The 16457-nt window shown below is 38.3% G+C and overlaps 1 protein-coding gene across 1 annotated transcript; it reads right to left on the bottom strand.

Moving 5' to 3' along the window:
• Window positions 1–335: 335 nt before the first annotated feature.
• EXOC1L (exocyst complex component 1 like) lies at window positions 336–16168 on the bottom strand. The gene is made up of 3 exons (XM_057725741.1): window positions 16048–16168; window positions 7230–7360; window positions 336–635 (listed from the first exon to the last, which is right to left on the bottom strand). Exons 1-3 carry the CDS (start codon window positions 16166–16168, stop codon window positions 369–371), a joined length of 519 nt encoding a protein of 172 aa, XP_057581724.1. The 3' UTR covers window positions 336–368.
• Window positions 16169–16457: the final 289 nt, after the last annotated feature.

Below are 16457 nucleotides of genomic sequence, written 5' to 3'. Positions count from 1 at the left end.
TATATTGATCTGCAGATCACTTTTGGTAGTACCAACATCTTGACAATATTAAATCTTCTTGTCCATGAACACAGGATGTATTTCCGCTTACTTAAGCCCTTCAAGATACTTTCTGATACCCCTTATTAGAGTACCAATTTAGGCAAAATCATCCAACTCCTTCTAAAGTTACCAAAGAAAACATAGGCAAAAGTCCAAAATGTTGAATGAGAGCATTAAAACACATTTCACTGCAATTCACAAAGCATCACTTTATTTTCATATAAATGATAGTCGCTGATAAAGGGAAAAAACAAAATTATAATTTTCAATATTTACTTAGGGGACCATTTTCAGAGAACACTGATGAAGGAACATGGTATACATATTCAGAGTGGCAGGGGACACAGGGACAAGCACACTAGATTGAAAGCATAAAAGCATATTCTCATAAGGACCAAGCAATCCTTGTTGTTGGAGGACCAAATTGAATCATCATTAATGTAAGTAGAATCAAAGTTCACGATCTGTAAGTCCTTCTTAAGGTATGCGTGATTCAACTTGTTTACAGTTCGAGCAAAGGCATATTTCGAAGCACAACTATATGCTTCCAAACTGTACACTTTCTTAAAGTGCAGGTCAAAAAACGGATTGTCCTAGAAGAAAAAGAGAGACATGATTTTGTTTGCAGCCAGGAAAGTTGCTAAATTTCACGGATTCTCTCATATTCTCTTGTAAGCTTATTGATTGTAAAGTATCAGTCTCAAATGGTTTTCTAAAATCTATAAATGAGCTTTCCAAAGCTACCTGGTTCAAACATACTGCTTCTAAAAAGAACACCGATAAGAAAGTTGATTTTTGAAGTATCTGTGATTCTTCAGTTATGCAAATAAATGTGTCAGAATGTGCAGTTATCAAGTCTTCCCAGGGTAGTGAATTTGAGAGGATGGATGAGGATGGAAGAAAAGAATAAACCCACTTACAGACTTCCTTACTCAGAGGTCGGTGCCTTGTGCTATTTCAGTGGTAGAAGGGGGAAATACAGAATGGCTGATCAGCCTTTGGTATACATGAGATCACCAACTTGCTGGCTTTGAAGCTAATAGCAAGGAATAACTTTTAAAGTTAATAGCAAGGGTCATTAAGTTATTTGGCTGAAACTGACAATTTACTGAAGACGGACTCACTGGATTGCTCTAGGCTCTATACTCCTAGTGGAGATGTTTCAGGAAAAAGTAGGCATCAAACCTGATCTAGGTCCTACATTTTAAAATAATAATAATTGCTACTGTTACTAATAGCAACTACTGTTACTAATACAACTAATACAACAATGCCCTTCATTTATAAAGTGCTTTTCAGTTTACAAAATGCTTTCACATTCATTATCTGCCTAACTCCTAACTTTCCTTGAGGGCTGAGGTTTTGAATTATTTATCTTTTGTGTTCCTGCTTATCCATAGCAACTACTAAGTTCTCAACAAATGTGTGTTGAAGTCATCCTATAAAAAGAGAAGTGGAGAGCCGCCTCACCTGCCTGCTTGCATCTCTTACAAGCGTCCTAAATTAATAAATCTACTTCTTGCCTTAAAAAAAAAATTGGAGGTAAACATTGCCGTAAATGATAAGGAGAGGCAGAGAGAGACCAAACCAAAAAAGAGTATTAATAATTTGTTATCATATAATATGTAAAGTTCGTATGTAAAGAACATGTATTTGCAATTTCTTTTTTAAATAGGAAAATTCTTGGAGGAGGCAGGGAAAAGAACAGGGATTTTGAAGTTAGACAGCCGGGTTTTTTTTTAAATAAATAAATAAATTTATTTATTTATTTTATTGGCTGTGTTGGGTCTTCAGTGCTGCACACGGGCTTTCTCTAGTTGCTGCGAGTGGGGGCTACTCTGTGTTGTGGTGTGTGGGTTCCCCATTGTGGTGGCCTCTCTTGTTGCTGAGCATGGGCTCTAGGCACGTGGGCTTCAGCAGTCGTGGCACATGGGCTCAGTAGTTGTGGCTCACGGGCTCCAGAGCACAGGCTCAATAGTTGTGACATATGAGCCCAGCTGCTCCACGGCATGTGGTATCTTCCCGGAGCAGGGATAGAACCCCCGTCCCCTGCCTTGGCAGGCAGATTCCCAACCACTGCACCACCTAGGAAGTCCCAAGACAGCCGTTTTGACTCTGTTGGAACCATGGGCAAGGCACTTATCAGATCTGGCCTTCACTTTTTAGATAGGGTTGCTGTGAAGTTTGCATGAGATTAAGCATATAAACTGTGATACTAGTATGGAGCTTGACGCATGATTGTTCCTTTTCCCAAATCTTCCCCAAAAGATTGTGATTCTGGTGTTAATACCACCTTGCTTTACACTATTAATTTTTAAAAAACAAAATAATACTTAAAAAAAAAAGAATGTACAAGGGTGATGTGATTTTAAGTGGAGAAGTGGAGAGCCGCCACAACGTTCCCCTAGCCACACCTTGCAAAATGTTTCCTAGCTGTCATGATTACAGATTGAAGGACAGTTTTGCAGAGAATCTCAATGAAAGGAAATCACACCCATTCCATCACCAGATACTAATCACATTCCTTATGTAGTTTCCTCAGGGAAACATATACTCCCTATCATGTAGAAAGTATCCTTTATGCTTTTGAGATACTTGGAGAGGATTAAATTTTTCCATTAGCCTGATAATTGACGCCTAAACAGGCATGAACATGGAATACAACTTCGTCCATCTTTTCCTTCCTTCTTTCCTTCCTTCCTTCCTCCCTCCCTCCTTCCCTCCCTGCCTTCCTTCTTCCCTTCCTTCCTATCTCCCTCTCTCTCCCCCTTCCTCTCTCTTCTTTTCTTTTGATAGAGCTAAAAGGGAATCTCACAGTTCATTCAGTAATCTCTTGTTTATAATAGGTTATAATATAATGTAATATAATGTAATGTAATAGTGAATAATAGTTTCCAGAGGGGTGAAGCCCAGGTCACACATGTTGTTATTGGCAGAGCCAATAACTCTGATCTCAATCAGCCCAACCCCATTTCTTACTACATCATCTTCCCTCCTGTTGCACCACGTCAGTCTCCAAATCCCCAGTCATTTTGATTTCTGCTTTATAAACTGACTTCAATTTCAATGCCATTCCATTTTAAAGTTGACAACTTTCTGGCTTGAAATAGCTCTATTTAAAACTGTATCATTGCTATTGAGAAAAATATAATAAATGCTGACTCCTGAGGATTCAGTTACAAGAGGGAGAAGTGGAAATTCCCAGAACAACTGAGATATTTTTACTTCATCCACAGAAAAGAAATACTTAAAAGAACTACTCTTTGGATATTACAGGTTTTCTTCTGGCAATTTAATATTTCAGGTCCTAAAAAGTGACAAGAAAAATAGAAATATTCAATTTCCCTTTTGTATCTAGTTCACTATCAAAGATAACAATCTTCAAATGGGAAAGGGAAGAATTAACAACATAGAGATGGAATTAAAGGCCGGAAAGGTGAGGAGAAAATAGAGCAGAGTTAGCTCCTTCCAATGAATCTAAGCTGACAGGCTTGATTAATACATCCCCAGGCACTGACCAAGCTTATAGAAAATAATTATGACATCAGTAATACTTGAGGACTTGAAAAAAAAAAGAAAGAAAATGGTCAAAAAAAGAGGTGGGAATGGTTAATTCTTGAAACTACAGATTAGTGATCTTGACATTGATTTGTGATAAAATTCAATGCAGTATAGAAATTTTGGCAAATATATAAAAATATACAGAAGAAAATAATTAAAAAATGTGTAATCCTGTCACACAGAGATATTGTTAAAATACTGGTTAGTTTCATATATACATATGCATACAAACATACATATACCTCCTATTTTTTTGTATTAAAATTTAACATTCAGCTTTCAATTTTTAGTACTATGATAGATTAAATATGTAAAATGAGATAATATTATAGAAAAGTTTTTTATTCAGCTGACTTATTAAAAAAATTTATTTATTTGGCTGTGCCAGGTCTTAATTGCAGTATGCAGGATCTAGTTCCCTGACCAGGGATCGAACTTGGGCCCCCAGGAGTGGAAGCACAGAGTCTTAACCACTGGGCCACCAGGGAAGTCCCTCAGCTTACTTTTAAAAAACTTACTAAATGGTGAACAGTTGTGTTCTGAGGTATGCTTTTGGAAACATGATTTTTAATGGCCGTGTAATGTTCCAGCATATTGACATGCAAAAATATATTTAACTATTTCCTAAGTGTTGAACATTTAGGTAGAATGTATTGTCAGAAAAATGCTATGTGATTACTTAGGAAAGAAAGCAATGAAATCTAGCATGTTTTTTACCAAGAGGTCATGTCAAACACACCAAATTTTAAAAATAGGATTCCTAGGTGATAATAGCAGATAACATATATTGATTTCAGTAAAGATCTTAAAGGCAAAATTTAGATATTCAGACTAGATAATTAAGTAAATAATGCAGAATTAAGTGGCAGAATTAAGTGCTTGTGTCCATCCAACTTACCACTGTATCTTCAGAGCCTAGCAGGGGCTGGTATACCATAAATTCTCAGTGAATGACTGAATATACAAATTTGTAGAGATGGTAAACAACCAGTCCAAAGAAGACAAATTGGTAGATTTGGAGGTAAAGCCTAGCTCCATCACAAAAGTAGTTATTTGACCTTGGGCAAGTCAGTTAATCTCCTTAGGTCTCATTTTCCTCATCTGTAAATCAGGTGTAATGATAGAATCTAATCCATGGGATTTTTGTGACAATTACATGAAGTTTTATATGGCAAGAGCTTTTTGTGGTTCCTGTCATCTGATAAGAGTTTACTGAGTATGAGATGGTAGCAAGTAGCAGTTCTACTAGTAGTGATAATGATAACCTATCAACCACCTAGAGGTATGTGCTTAGCTCTGATTGTTTCATCATTTTTATTATTGACTTGAATGAAGTTCTAACTGCTGAGCATATTAAATCTGCATCATACTATAGTTGTGGGAAGACATTCGGGAACCTTTTTGAAACCTTGAAAATGTTGAAGTATGTGGGCCGAGCGATGGGATTCAGAATGTCCTGCTTGAGCAGTGGAGGAGCTGAGGATGCGGGGCGTGGAGACTAATATCACCCTGTTTGGTCCTGAGGGATGGCTGGTTAGCCAAAGACGGGTAAGATTCCTCAGAGGAGGAACAACCTAAGACAGGCACAGCCGCAGAGGGGCCAACAGGGGTGGTGCATAGAACCTTCCTTATATCACCGTGTTTGGCCCTGGAGGATGACTGGTTAGCCAAAGATGGGTAAGATTCCTCAGAGGAGGAACAACCTAAGACAGGCACAGTCGCAGAGGGGCCAACACGGGTGGGGCACAGACCCCCAATATCTGAGAGAGGTCTCCTGCCCCCAGGGCTGTTTTGCTCTCCACGCCCAGCTCAAATCCACACCTGCTCAGCTCGGACCCAGGAGGCAAACAAGGATCATTGCCCCAGTCATGTGAGGCCTTTGATTGTTTATGAGTGTAACCTGAGAATGTTAGCCCACGAACTCAATAAAAGCAACCTGGGATGAGTCAGCAGGGCTCTTGATCCGAGAGGTCTTGAGCCCCCCGGTCCCACTTTTCTCTTCAGTCTGTGTCTTCTTCAAGCTTGCGGCACCCGTCACTCACCTCGAGTCGCCGAGCTGGTCTCGGCATATAGTGAATATTGAAAAATCAGAATATTAGAGGATTTGAGAGGCGGAAACGATAGGCCAAACTAAGAATATGGCATTAATAGGATTAAGAATAAATGAGTTTAAATTCTAATTTATCCAACAATAACAGAAATATTTATTGAATCCCTAATATCTGCCAGGCAGAAGACTACAATAAAAGATGAAAAGGAATGGTTGCAGTTTTTTATCTAGAGGGGAGACAGAGTAAGCCAACAATTGCAGTTGTTGAATTATTTACACCCACAATGCAATGGGGTTATAGGGCATGGGGACGTGAGTAGGACTTTACTCCATGGGTAGTCTGAGAATGGGGTGAGGGATGGAGGTGATTGGACTTTCTAAGCCCCAAGAGTAAGTATATAAGCACTTTTGCTGTATAAAGTTTTAGGGGAAATGACCAGAGATAAAGGAGCCAGGTCATCAAGAGCCTTTATTTAGATTTTCTTCCATGTACGCAGAAGGTACGGCAGAGCAGGTTAAATGGCAATTCTTGCCCAAAAGGCATGAGGTCTCAGTTGAGTGTTTAATAGAAATAAGAATCCAGATCAAAGGAAATACAAACTGGTCACACTAATTCTAAAGTATTGTATTTAATTCTGGAAAAACTGAAGCGTTCCAGAGGAGAAGAAATAGCACAGTGAAGGGTGCTGCAACAATGTCATGGGAGAAAATAACAGCACTATGACGTCTTAGTGTTTGTATGCTCCTGTCATATTATCTCATTTGATCTTCATATGAACATTATTTAAAGAATGAAATGGTTACATTTAACCCAGAAAACAGAAAACTTGAGGGAACCTTATAATCATCTTCAAATAGTGGACTGTCTGCTATGTGAAAGGAGGGTTGGGTTTGTTCTGCTTGCTTCAAATGATGAAACTAGGACTGATGGGTGGATGTTAGCGTGAAGGTTAAACATAAGCAGGACATGTGAAAATGAAGGATGTTAATTTGGAAATAGAATGGACTTCCTCATGTGGTAATGAATTCTCCATCAGTAGAAGAGTTCAAGGAGAGACTGGGAAAACCACTTTCAAGTGGGCACATGAGAAATTAACGTACACACCCTTTCCCCACTTTCAACCCTGAGGCTGTAGAATTTCCAAGGGTTATTGATCCTTCCACAGGATCAAGCAGCTAACTGAGAGTAAAATCTGAAGATGTGGAAAGGAATCCCCATAACTTACAGAGGAAATTGGGCTGGGGAGAGAGTGGTGCTGGAAGCATCAGATAGCTAAAGTTTCTGGAAGACTGGATATTTAAATAAACATATTTAAAGACTAGAAGACTGTGTTTAACCTGTTAAGAAGCCCTTGGGAAAGATGCTTTTAAATATAATAGACAAAATTCAAATTTAAATTCATAAAAATAGAACAAAGAAACCAGTAGATCATCCCAGTAGATTGAATGGTACCACTTAAGAATAATATATCATCTTAACACTCAGTACATGCCAAAAATATATGAAGTAGGATATTGACCATAAAGGTCTCCAGCATATTGATCCCACATCTCCCTTAGAAGACGTAACACTTACTTTATCTGCTTCTTTTCCATCAATCATCTGTAGATCGTTCAAAGACCACTTTTTGGTTACTTCATATTTTTCATCTAAACCTATTCTGTAGTGTTTCACCATAATTATTTTTACTTCTTCATTTTTGGTCACTGTAGGACAGAAAAACACTTCGTTTACATAGACTCTTAGAAGATAATAAATTATTCAGCGTCATACTCTTCAGTATTTATGTTATCTCCTTTTCTTAAAATGAGCTTGAACGTGCATTGTATCTTTGTACATTGTATCTTCATGGTGTACATTGAAGTGCACCCCAGTTATGAACCCTGAGGTGTATGAAGCTTCAAGAGTATCCCCTCAAATTTGCTGTGTGTGTTTATTTTTGCTACAACTGTGGTCACATACAGCCGCGGTAATATCTGTCAGATAGAACACCGAGCTCTGTGCTTTCAGCTCTGAGCTTTGTGGTGGAGGATGGAGTTCAACTCAGGGCAGGAAATAAGAGGCTTAGCATGAGCATACAGTCAGTGCCAAAGTGTTTACCAGAACAAGTTGGAATTTTAATTTATGACAATATAAGAAAATGAGGTCAGGAAAGTAAACAGTTCTGCTCACACAGCAACCCACTGTTAAAGAGTGACCAGGCAAATAATGCTGTGCCCACTCTTTTTTAAAGTGGCTGTGAGATTTTTGATGTAGGAGTGCTTGCAACATAGCTATTACTCACCTATTTGGTATTGTTTGAGATTTTTAATCCTCTCTAGTGTGTATCCAAAATCCTAGCATTCAAAATGTGCCATCAAGACAAAACCCTGAGGCTTCTACTTTGAAAGGTGAGGGAAAATCATTGCTTATTTTATGTGAACAGCATGAGGGCAATAATCTCCTGGCCTTAAAGTCATTGTGTTTGTTCTCATATGAACACATTAGAAGAATCAACATTTGATGTTAGAGCTCCTGAATTGAAAATTATCAATGAGTTCCTAAGGGAGCATTTGCTGGCTATCCACTATTTGCCTGACAGAACTATTACAAATGCCACAGGGGGTACAAGTATGAGACATGGTCCCTGCCCTCTGGAAACTTATGGATTTGTTGAAGACACAAGGCTAATATACATGTGTCACATAAAATACATATTGTGAAGGTATACAGGTACTTTATAAAGAGGTAGTAGTGGGAATCAAATATCTTAAACTTTCAAGATGGATGACGTCACTTGGAGAGTTGCAAGCTGCTTCTGTCTTCTAAGAGTGAGACAGAAGTTTGTCTCTAGGGAAGACTCCCTTTTGGTTCTGGAGAGTATCACTTTGGCATGACCTCCTAGTTAAGAAGATTAAAAGAATATATTACAATATAATCATAGTGATAGATAAGCAATATGGAACATACTATATGTTCAACAGAAGTTTGGAGAAGGGAGAGGATCGAATAGTTAAGGAAAGAATTATGGGAGAAATAGAATTGGAGACAGAGCTTTAAAATTCTTCCAGCTAGGAAAGGCAGGGATGATACTGAAGGCATTTCTAAGTGAAGGACACTATGACAAAATGGATGGACAATAGACCCTGAACTTCACCAGGTAGGATTAGAGACAGTAGATTGTATAGATTGATTGGTATTAGGATATGATGGACAATAAGGTTAACAAGGTTGTGAAAATGTTTTGAAAAGTGACAGAAACCACTGTGGACTTGTGGTGTCTGAATTGTCCCTCTGGTGGGAGGGATGGGAGTCTGGCCTGGACTGTGAGGGCTCCAGAGTTGGAGCTGGTGAAGGGAGTAATTATCTTCTGAAAGTGCAGGTGATACTGAAATTAAGGCAACCAGTTGAACTTAGAGTTCATGATGGAGCTGAGCTCAGTCTCCCAGAGAAGGGAGCTGATGAATCTAAGAAGAGGGCACTATGTCAGGAGTTCAGTGAAAGCTTGTTCTATAATTCATATTCAGTAAGTCTCTTTCCTCCTTGAGCAGGAGACTAATACAGTGGTGCCCTGTTAAAGGAGTATTTTTCTGGAATTAGTGATGCCCAGGATACACTGAAGAAGAAAGCAAAGAGGAACTGGAAGTCCCTAGAAGAGCCAGTGGGTCTTAGTGGGCTCTGGCATTAAACGTTCCAGGTTCAAATCACGGCACCACGTTTTACAGTGCGGTCTGAGCACATTACTTAATCTCTACAGAGATTAAACCTCAGTTTTCTCCTGTTGTAAAGTGGACATCAGAGCGATATAAACTCATAGGGTGTAACGATAAAGTATGTAAATGGCTTAGGATAGTGCCTGGTTTATAGTAATTGTTTCTGGTTTTGTTTTGTTTTGTTTTATGAGGCTGTTGTTGAAACCTAGGCACAGGATGTTGGCAATGGAAATAGAAGTGGTACATCTAAGTAAGATTTTAAATGAGGCTTTCACAACACTGGATGGAAACCAAAATATGAAAGCATGGAGGGTGAACTGGTTGGGCAGAAGAGTGAGTTTAGTTTTTGATGTACAGAAGAGGTCCATAAACTATCTCAGAAGAGAAGGAGGTGGAAGTTTATAGTTTAGGAATGATGCAGACTTGGGATTTTTCTGTGTGGACAGGTTTCCAAAACTAGGTTTATAGGGAAAAGAGCAAAGGAAAGAGGTGAGACAGAGTAGAGAAAAAAAAAAGGTGCCAGCAAAGAGAGGTTCAAGAAGGGGCCATCAGAGAAGAGATAAGCCCAACAGAGAATGTTACAGAAATCAAAAGGACAGAGAACTTCAAAGATTTAGAGACAATCCCGTGAAGTCACTTTGTTGGGTAAAAAGCAGAGTTCAGTCCTGACACTGAATCTGACTTGGGGAAGATCATTGATTTCTTCCCTGGGGGCAGTTTGTTTAGAATGGGGAGGGCAGAAGACAGCTTGCAGAGGGCTCCTTCCTGAACTAACTACACTGAGTGCATACCATGCGCCAGTTCCTGTATTAGGTATGGTTTAGAAAGAGAAATAGGAAGAGAATAAAGGCTGTGATTCAGATCACATATTCTAAGAGTTTAGAAGAGGAGTGATTGCATATTTTCAGGACAAAAGGAGTGATTGAGGGGCATGTCCTGGAGGGGACCTAGTGTGGAAGATCCTAAGCCTGGGTAGGAAAACTGGCTCAAAGTCTGTGAGTCTCCTGAAATTGTGCAAAATTTGGTGGGTTTCTGCCCGTGTACACTTCTCCAGCCCTAAAAAAGGTCCACTTCCACTGGTCTAGATGTTAGTTTTGGGAAGAGAAAAGGAAGAGAGAAGAGAAAAGATGCCATTAGGCTGATGTGTTGAAGTGGAGGCACAGTTGATTCTGTCATACTACTAAGGACAAGATTTTGAGGCAGTTCCTTACACTAGGAGGCAGTTGTCTGTCCAGACAAAGCCTCTATCTCAGAACCAAATGATAATGTTCTTGTCCTGACTAGCTGTCTCATTGGCTACTTAGGAAGTGGGAGAGGATGGGAATAAGAAGAAATAACCAGACACTGTATAAAAATGTCATTTGAAGCAAATTCCACTGCCTCGTCTACATGTTATGATAACCAGCTAATTGACTGTAGACTTACTGATTTGTTTCATTAATTTGATAAGTATTTGAGTGCCCCTTTTGTACAAAGCCCTGGGCTAGGCATTGAAAAAAAGCATTCCCCTGTGGCACCATTGCTGTTCTCACTGAGATTATAGAGAGTGGGACTTCAGAGAGAAAATATATCATCACAGTGCCGTGAATGAGGCATGGACGAGGGTCTTATAGGAACATGGAGAAGGGACATCTTCATCCCACTAGGGGTCAGAGAGAGCTTCTTGAAGGAGGTTATCTGAGTTGTAAAGGACCATGGGAGTTAGCAGAATGAAGAAGAGGGTAAAGGGAGTTCTGGAACCGCATGTGTATAAAAGCATAAAATACTTGAATCTTTTGAGTCCTTACAGGCATTTAGTACTGTTGGCATGAAGTGTAGGGGTGAATAGGTGGTAGGAAGAAGGTAGGCAAGAGCTGGTTCCTGAATGGTCTGGAATGGTAGGCTAAGGAGTTCAAATATAATCCTGAAAGCTCTGTTTGTGGGGAGATTGATTGGGGCTGGGAGGGAGTGTTGTCACCGAAGGACTTTAAGTGAATGGTCAGGCTGAGCTTTACATTTTAGAGTTTTTTTGGGCAGTTCTATAAAGGATGGGCTGGAGGGAGGGGATAAAAAAAGATGTTAAGAGGGTAGGATCTACCAGTTATCAAGTTTTCCTACATTAATGATCACGGTCCCACTAATAACAAAGTAAGAAAATCAAATACATGCTTTAAAAGTTAAGCTTTTGATAAAATGATGCAGCGCAGAGATGGTACAACCTCCTTAACTTGGCAAAATAGTCTCCTCTGTAGTCAAGGGGGTTCCAAGAATTGTCATTAGCCAAGAGTCAAAGTCTGCTCAGGCTGGAGTGGACCCAGTCCCTAGGTTCCGTGCTTGAGCTCTACTGCCAGCTAAAATTAAATGACCATATTCACATTAACGCAGTGGCAAGGTGGAAACTTATCACATTGTCTTAAACAGAAATGTGCTTACATAGTCAAAATGTTACAGAGTTGGTTTCAGTAACATCAGATGTGCCATTATCTAATTGTGATTTACTTATATCTATAGACCAGGGAATTTCAGAATGAACCTAACTATTTTAGTTAGCATTTTCAGAATAACAATCTTAACTTCATGCCAACCATTTATTTTCACTTTTAATTTCAAAATAAACATTGTTATTAATAACTGCCTCTATTATCATGGTAAAATAGTCACTGTTATTCATGAGGCTAAGTGGAAAGAAGATTGGCCAATTGAACCAGCATAATTTGGCAGAACAGAGGAAAAATAGTAGCTCACAAGTGAACCACACAGAAATACTTTAAATACATAAACCACTGTCATTTTACAATCCAAGTGTTATATAATTGTTTTCATCATTGAAATTAAGTAATGGGGAAAATTACCATGAGATATCAAAGACAAGAAGCTTCAGTGAAAATGTTTCAATGTGTTGGTGATGGCTTGGGGTCATTGAGAATGCTATTATTGATTTCATTGAAAAATAACTTTCAAATAATTTTTTTTAAAATATTTTAATCAAATCGACTTGGGGGCAATACTGGGTACTATAGATTTAATGTTTGTTCCCCCCACCCAATTCCTATGTTGAAATCCACCCCTAAGGTTATAGTAGTAGGAGTGGGGTCTTTGGGAGGTGATTAGGTCATGAGGGCCGAACCCTGGTGAATGGGATTAGTGCCCTTATAAAAAGACCCCAGAGAGCTCCCTTGCCCTTTCTGCCCTGCAATGTTACAGGGAGAAAACGGTGGTCTGTGAGGACGCAGATCCTCACCAGACACCAAAACTGCAGGCACCGTATTCTAGGACTTCCCGGCCCCTAGAATTGTGAGAAATAAATGTTTGTTGTTTATAAGCCACCCAGTCTCGACTATATTGTTTCTTTTTCTTTTTAACTTATTCTTGTTTAACACTCTTATTAACGTTACAAATGATTTCAGGAAATTATTCAATTCTCTAGTTCACAGAGGAGAAGTTCTTTTTTGGTTTGAAAATGTAAAATGTATGGAGACTTTATGCATACTATCTTCATAATTCTAGCAAATGCCATTTGTTTTCAAATTAATTAACTATGAATGGAGAATGTTTTTCTAAGTACATGAATACTTAAAAATAATCTGTATCTGAATATATACAATTCTTATTTATAAAATATATAAAATATAAATATACATACTTCCATGTTTGCTCTACATTTATTTTGATTATAAGTATTTATTTACAGCATATACTTTTTATACATAAATAATTTAGCATATGTTTTCACAATAGATACATTCTTCTCTGTAATTTTAACAATACAACCCTCGCTTCCAATTTGGAATAGAATTCTATTCCTATTTGGAGTAGAATTTATCATTTTTTTTCCTAGTTAGGATTTAAGAGGAGAGTACTATGTGCAGATGTACATGTTATTATTTCTGCTTAAGAGAGGTCAACACTGAGGCCAGAGTGTTGTCCCATATTTCATAGCTGGCAGGTGAGCAAAGCAGAGTCATGTTTCACACCAGCTCTGTCTGACTCCTAGCATTCTAAGGTCCATTCTACCATGCCCTGCTACTTGTCTTCCAATTAGCCATAATCATTTATATGCGATTTCAAGTCCTTCAGAATGTCTTTAACTCATTTGCATTCTCATCATTGCACAACTGACTTGTCCCTTTCTTGTTCCTGTACTTAATATAGCCCCTCCCTCTTTCATGAGAAGATGCTGCCTTTACCTGCCAGGGATGATGATGTTCTGGGATAGGGAAAGCTAACTCCAAGGAGGAATGATCATGTAAACCCTGAGGGGAGAGGAGACTGAGGTGCCAGGAAATCCCCAATGTAAATCCTAGCAAACTTCAAAGAGGGAGACAGAATTTGACATCTGCTTTTTGACATTGACCAAGTAAGGTATCAAGGCAACAGTAAATCGCAATCATCTGGTTGTGAGACCCCTGCAAAAGACTCTGATTGGATACATAGAAAGTTTAACTTATTTAAACGCACCTTCTTGAATTTGAAAAATTCATGGTGGGCTTTAACTACTCTAGACTTGATTCTCACAAATGTGTAACTGCTGGATTGTAGGATATAAAGAGGCAATCATAACTATTTGTCTCTCTACTCCCAGAAGGTGGCCAACATTCAAAATCTGGAGTTACCTGCCTCAGCAATTGAGATATGACCTGCTTGATTCCTATCAATGGAGATTTTCTGAGTAAAGCACAAAAATTTAGGACTAGCAAGCATCACATTGACTTTATTTTAAATTACTGTTCTGTCTAAATGCATTTGAAATGGTCATAAAGAGACGCTCCATTTGGGGAAATTGTAGCTCTCAAATTAATGGATGTGATATAGAGGAGAGTCATGAAACTGATGAATGAACATGACTTATAATGTAAACTTTTACCTGCAATATCACAATATTGTCTTCTCTTCCTCACATTTGAGAGAATCTTGTTTTTTCCTTGCTTCTTACATGACAGAATCATTGAATTTTACTGATGAAAGTGATCACCTTCTTTATTTGGTCATATTCCAGGTGAAAACATTGAACCCTAAAGAGGCTGCCTTCATACATGTTAACAATGCCAACCCCTTGATATTCCAATCCTGGTTAAAAGGATTCATGTCATTTATGAAAAAAGACAGCAGGTGACCCCAGCTCACAGTATCTTTCTCAGAACTTGAGGATACTGGGGAAAAAAATTACATCCATTTCCAAAAAATTTAATTCTAGGAGTTTTTTTTTTTCCATGCCAGATAGAATAAGTTAACTATATAGTTGGAGAGGGGCATTAAGATACATGTGGTAAATTTGATGTAAATAATGAAATAATGCCTGGTAAATATATACACATTATTGCGATTTTTTTATAAGTTTTTAAAAAAATATGTATACACTAATGCTATGTGATGAGTAGCTTTATAAAGTAGGATTATAATAGGTATAAAATTATTAAATTTTAGTGTTGGAATAAGCATATTCTTTAATATATTAAGTCAAAGTACTTTGAGATATAGTGATCTGATGGTTTGAATATAATATAGTTTCTAAAATGGTTTCATTTGACATTTTTCCATAATTTGATTTCTTTTTCCTGGACTGATTAAGTTTTGTACCTTACTGATATGCTAAGCCTTACACTTTTATTTATTTGGCAAAATATGCTAGGTAAAGTATTAGATAAATGTTAGTATTCTTTTATTAAGTAAATATTAGTATGCTTATTAGGAATTATAGAATTTTGAAGAGTTCTTAGTACCTTCTTTAAAGATGTTCTACTTCCCTTACAGTACCCCCTCTTGACAACTTTTGAAAGTTCTCTGAAGCAAATAATCAGGAAAGGAATTACAACAAATTTTCTGAAAATGCTGAACTGTGTGCAAAGTCTACAATGAAACTTAGAGTTTCTAAGTTCTTTCCTCTGAAGCCCCTGAAAACTATTAAAAAGCATGGATTGGGGAAAGGAAATGCTGTGTGTTAAATTCAATAGTGGCACAAGCATTTCTGTCTAAATTCAGCACCAAAATTACAGGTTAGGTAAATGATAATTAAGTGCAAAAACTTATTCCTACCTTTGGACAACTTGCATGAATTTTTAAAATGTGAGGGAAAATCTTTATTTTCGTTAAATAGTTTAGAGAACATTTCCTTAAAGTTCCATCTTCATGCACTAATTTCTATCATTAAAATGTTGTTTCTGTGAGCATACTGTGAGGAAGAATTTTTAAAAGATCATTCCTCTTTTCAAAATAAGCCACCAGGAAGTCTAAATAAGTCTCGGAGGAAAATCTAAGGCCTTTCTTTTCTTTCCTAGCATGAAAAGAGAGGACCCCAGTTGTCCAGACTGGTTGGAAATAGAGCTGTATAACTCAATTCTCCAGTATGTTTAAAAATATACAGAGAGCTCTCTGTTGAATTTTTTAAAACGAGCTCTTACACAATAAAATTGCATGCCATGCAAGTGAATTAAATAAAAGCTTGGAGACTAAATAATCAAATCAGGAAAAGCACATACCCAGTTTTGTTTCTGAACAATTAACCAAAATATTCTCAATACGATTTTTGTTTTTGTCTTCCATTTTAGCACTTATACACATTCTGTAAAATCCAAATTCTTAATATCGGCATAGTAACGTTCTATCACAAGACGATACATGTGCTGTTATTGCATAGGAAAAGAAACACCCCAAAATGTCCCTCTGTCACCCAAGCATCTTGGGGTTATTTACGTTTTGAAATAATAACAGAAAGATCTGATTACCTGACACGCAGAGGTAATACCTGTCCTGGACTGAGTACTCTATTTCAATAAACTCGTACAGATTCTGCGAGAGTGGCTTAAACAGTTTCTTCTCCAAGTCCTCCTTTACCAATGATGACATTTCCTCCAGTTCCACTTGGCCTGAGGTCTTGGCTCCAGCTCACTCTCTCTCTCCTTCTGCTCCCTAGATTTCTTGTTTTGGCTTGCAGCTCCTCGGTGAGTCCTGCCCACCTCTCGGCCCTCACTCTCCACTTCTCATTCCCAGCCAGACCCAGGCTCCTGAGAGCACTCAGCGCGGTCAGACCCCTCGCTGCGGTATCTGCCCAGTGGCAGCAGCGGCGGCAGCAGCCAAAATACAGCAGCAGCACCAGCCCCACCGTCACTCTCCAGCATCCAGGCTCAAGGAGGCT

This window comes from Hippopotamus amphibius, chromosome 3, assembly GCF_030028045.1.
Source record: "Hippopotamus amphibius kiboko isolate mHipAmp2 chromosome 3, mHipAmp2.hap2, whole genome shotgun sequence".
Classification (NCBI taxonomy): Eukaryota; Metazoa; Chordata; class Mammalia; order Artiodactyla; family Hippopotamidae; genus Hippopotamus; species Hippopotamus amphibius.
This window is presented reverse-complemented; position numbering and strand designations above follow the sequence as displayed.

Coding starts and splice junctions, on each gene's coding strand:
- EXOC1L (XM_057725741.1), bottom strand. CDS start 16,168: ATGTCATCATTGGTAAAGGAGGACTTGGAGAAGAAACTGTTTAAGCCA. Junction 7,361..16,047: donor GTATTACCTCTGCGTGTCAG/GTAATCAGATCT, acceptor TCTGTCCTACAG/TGACCAAAAATGAAGAAGTA. Junction 636..7,229: donor ATGGAAAAGAAGCAGATAAA/GTAAGTGTTACG, acceptor TTTTTCTTCTAG/GACAATCCGTTTTTTGACCT.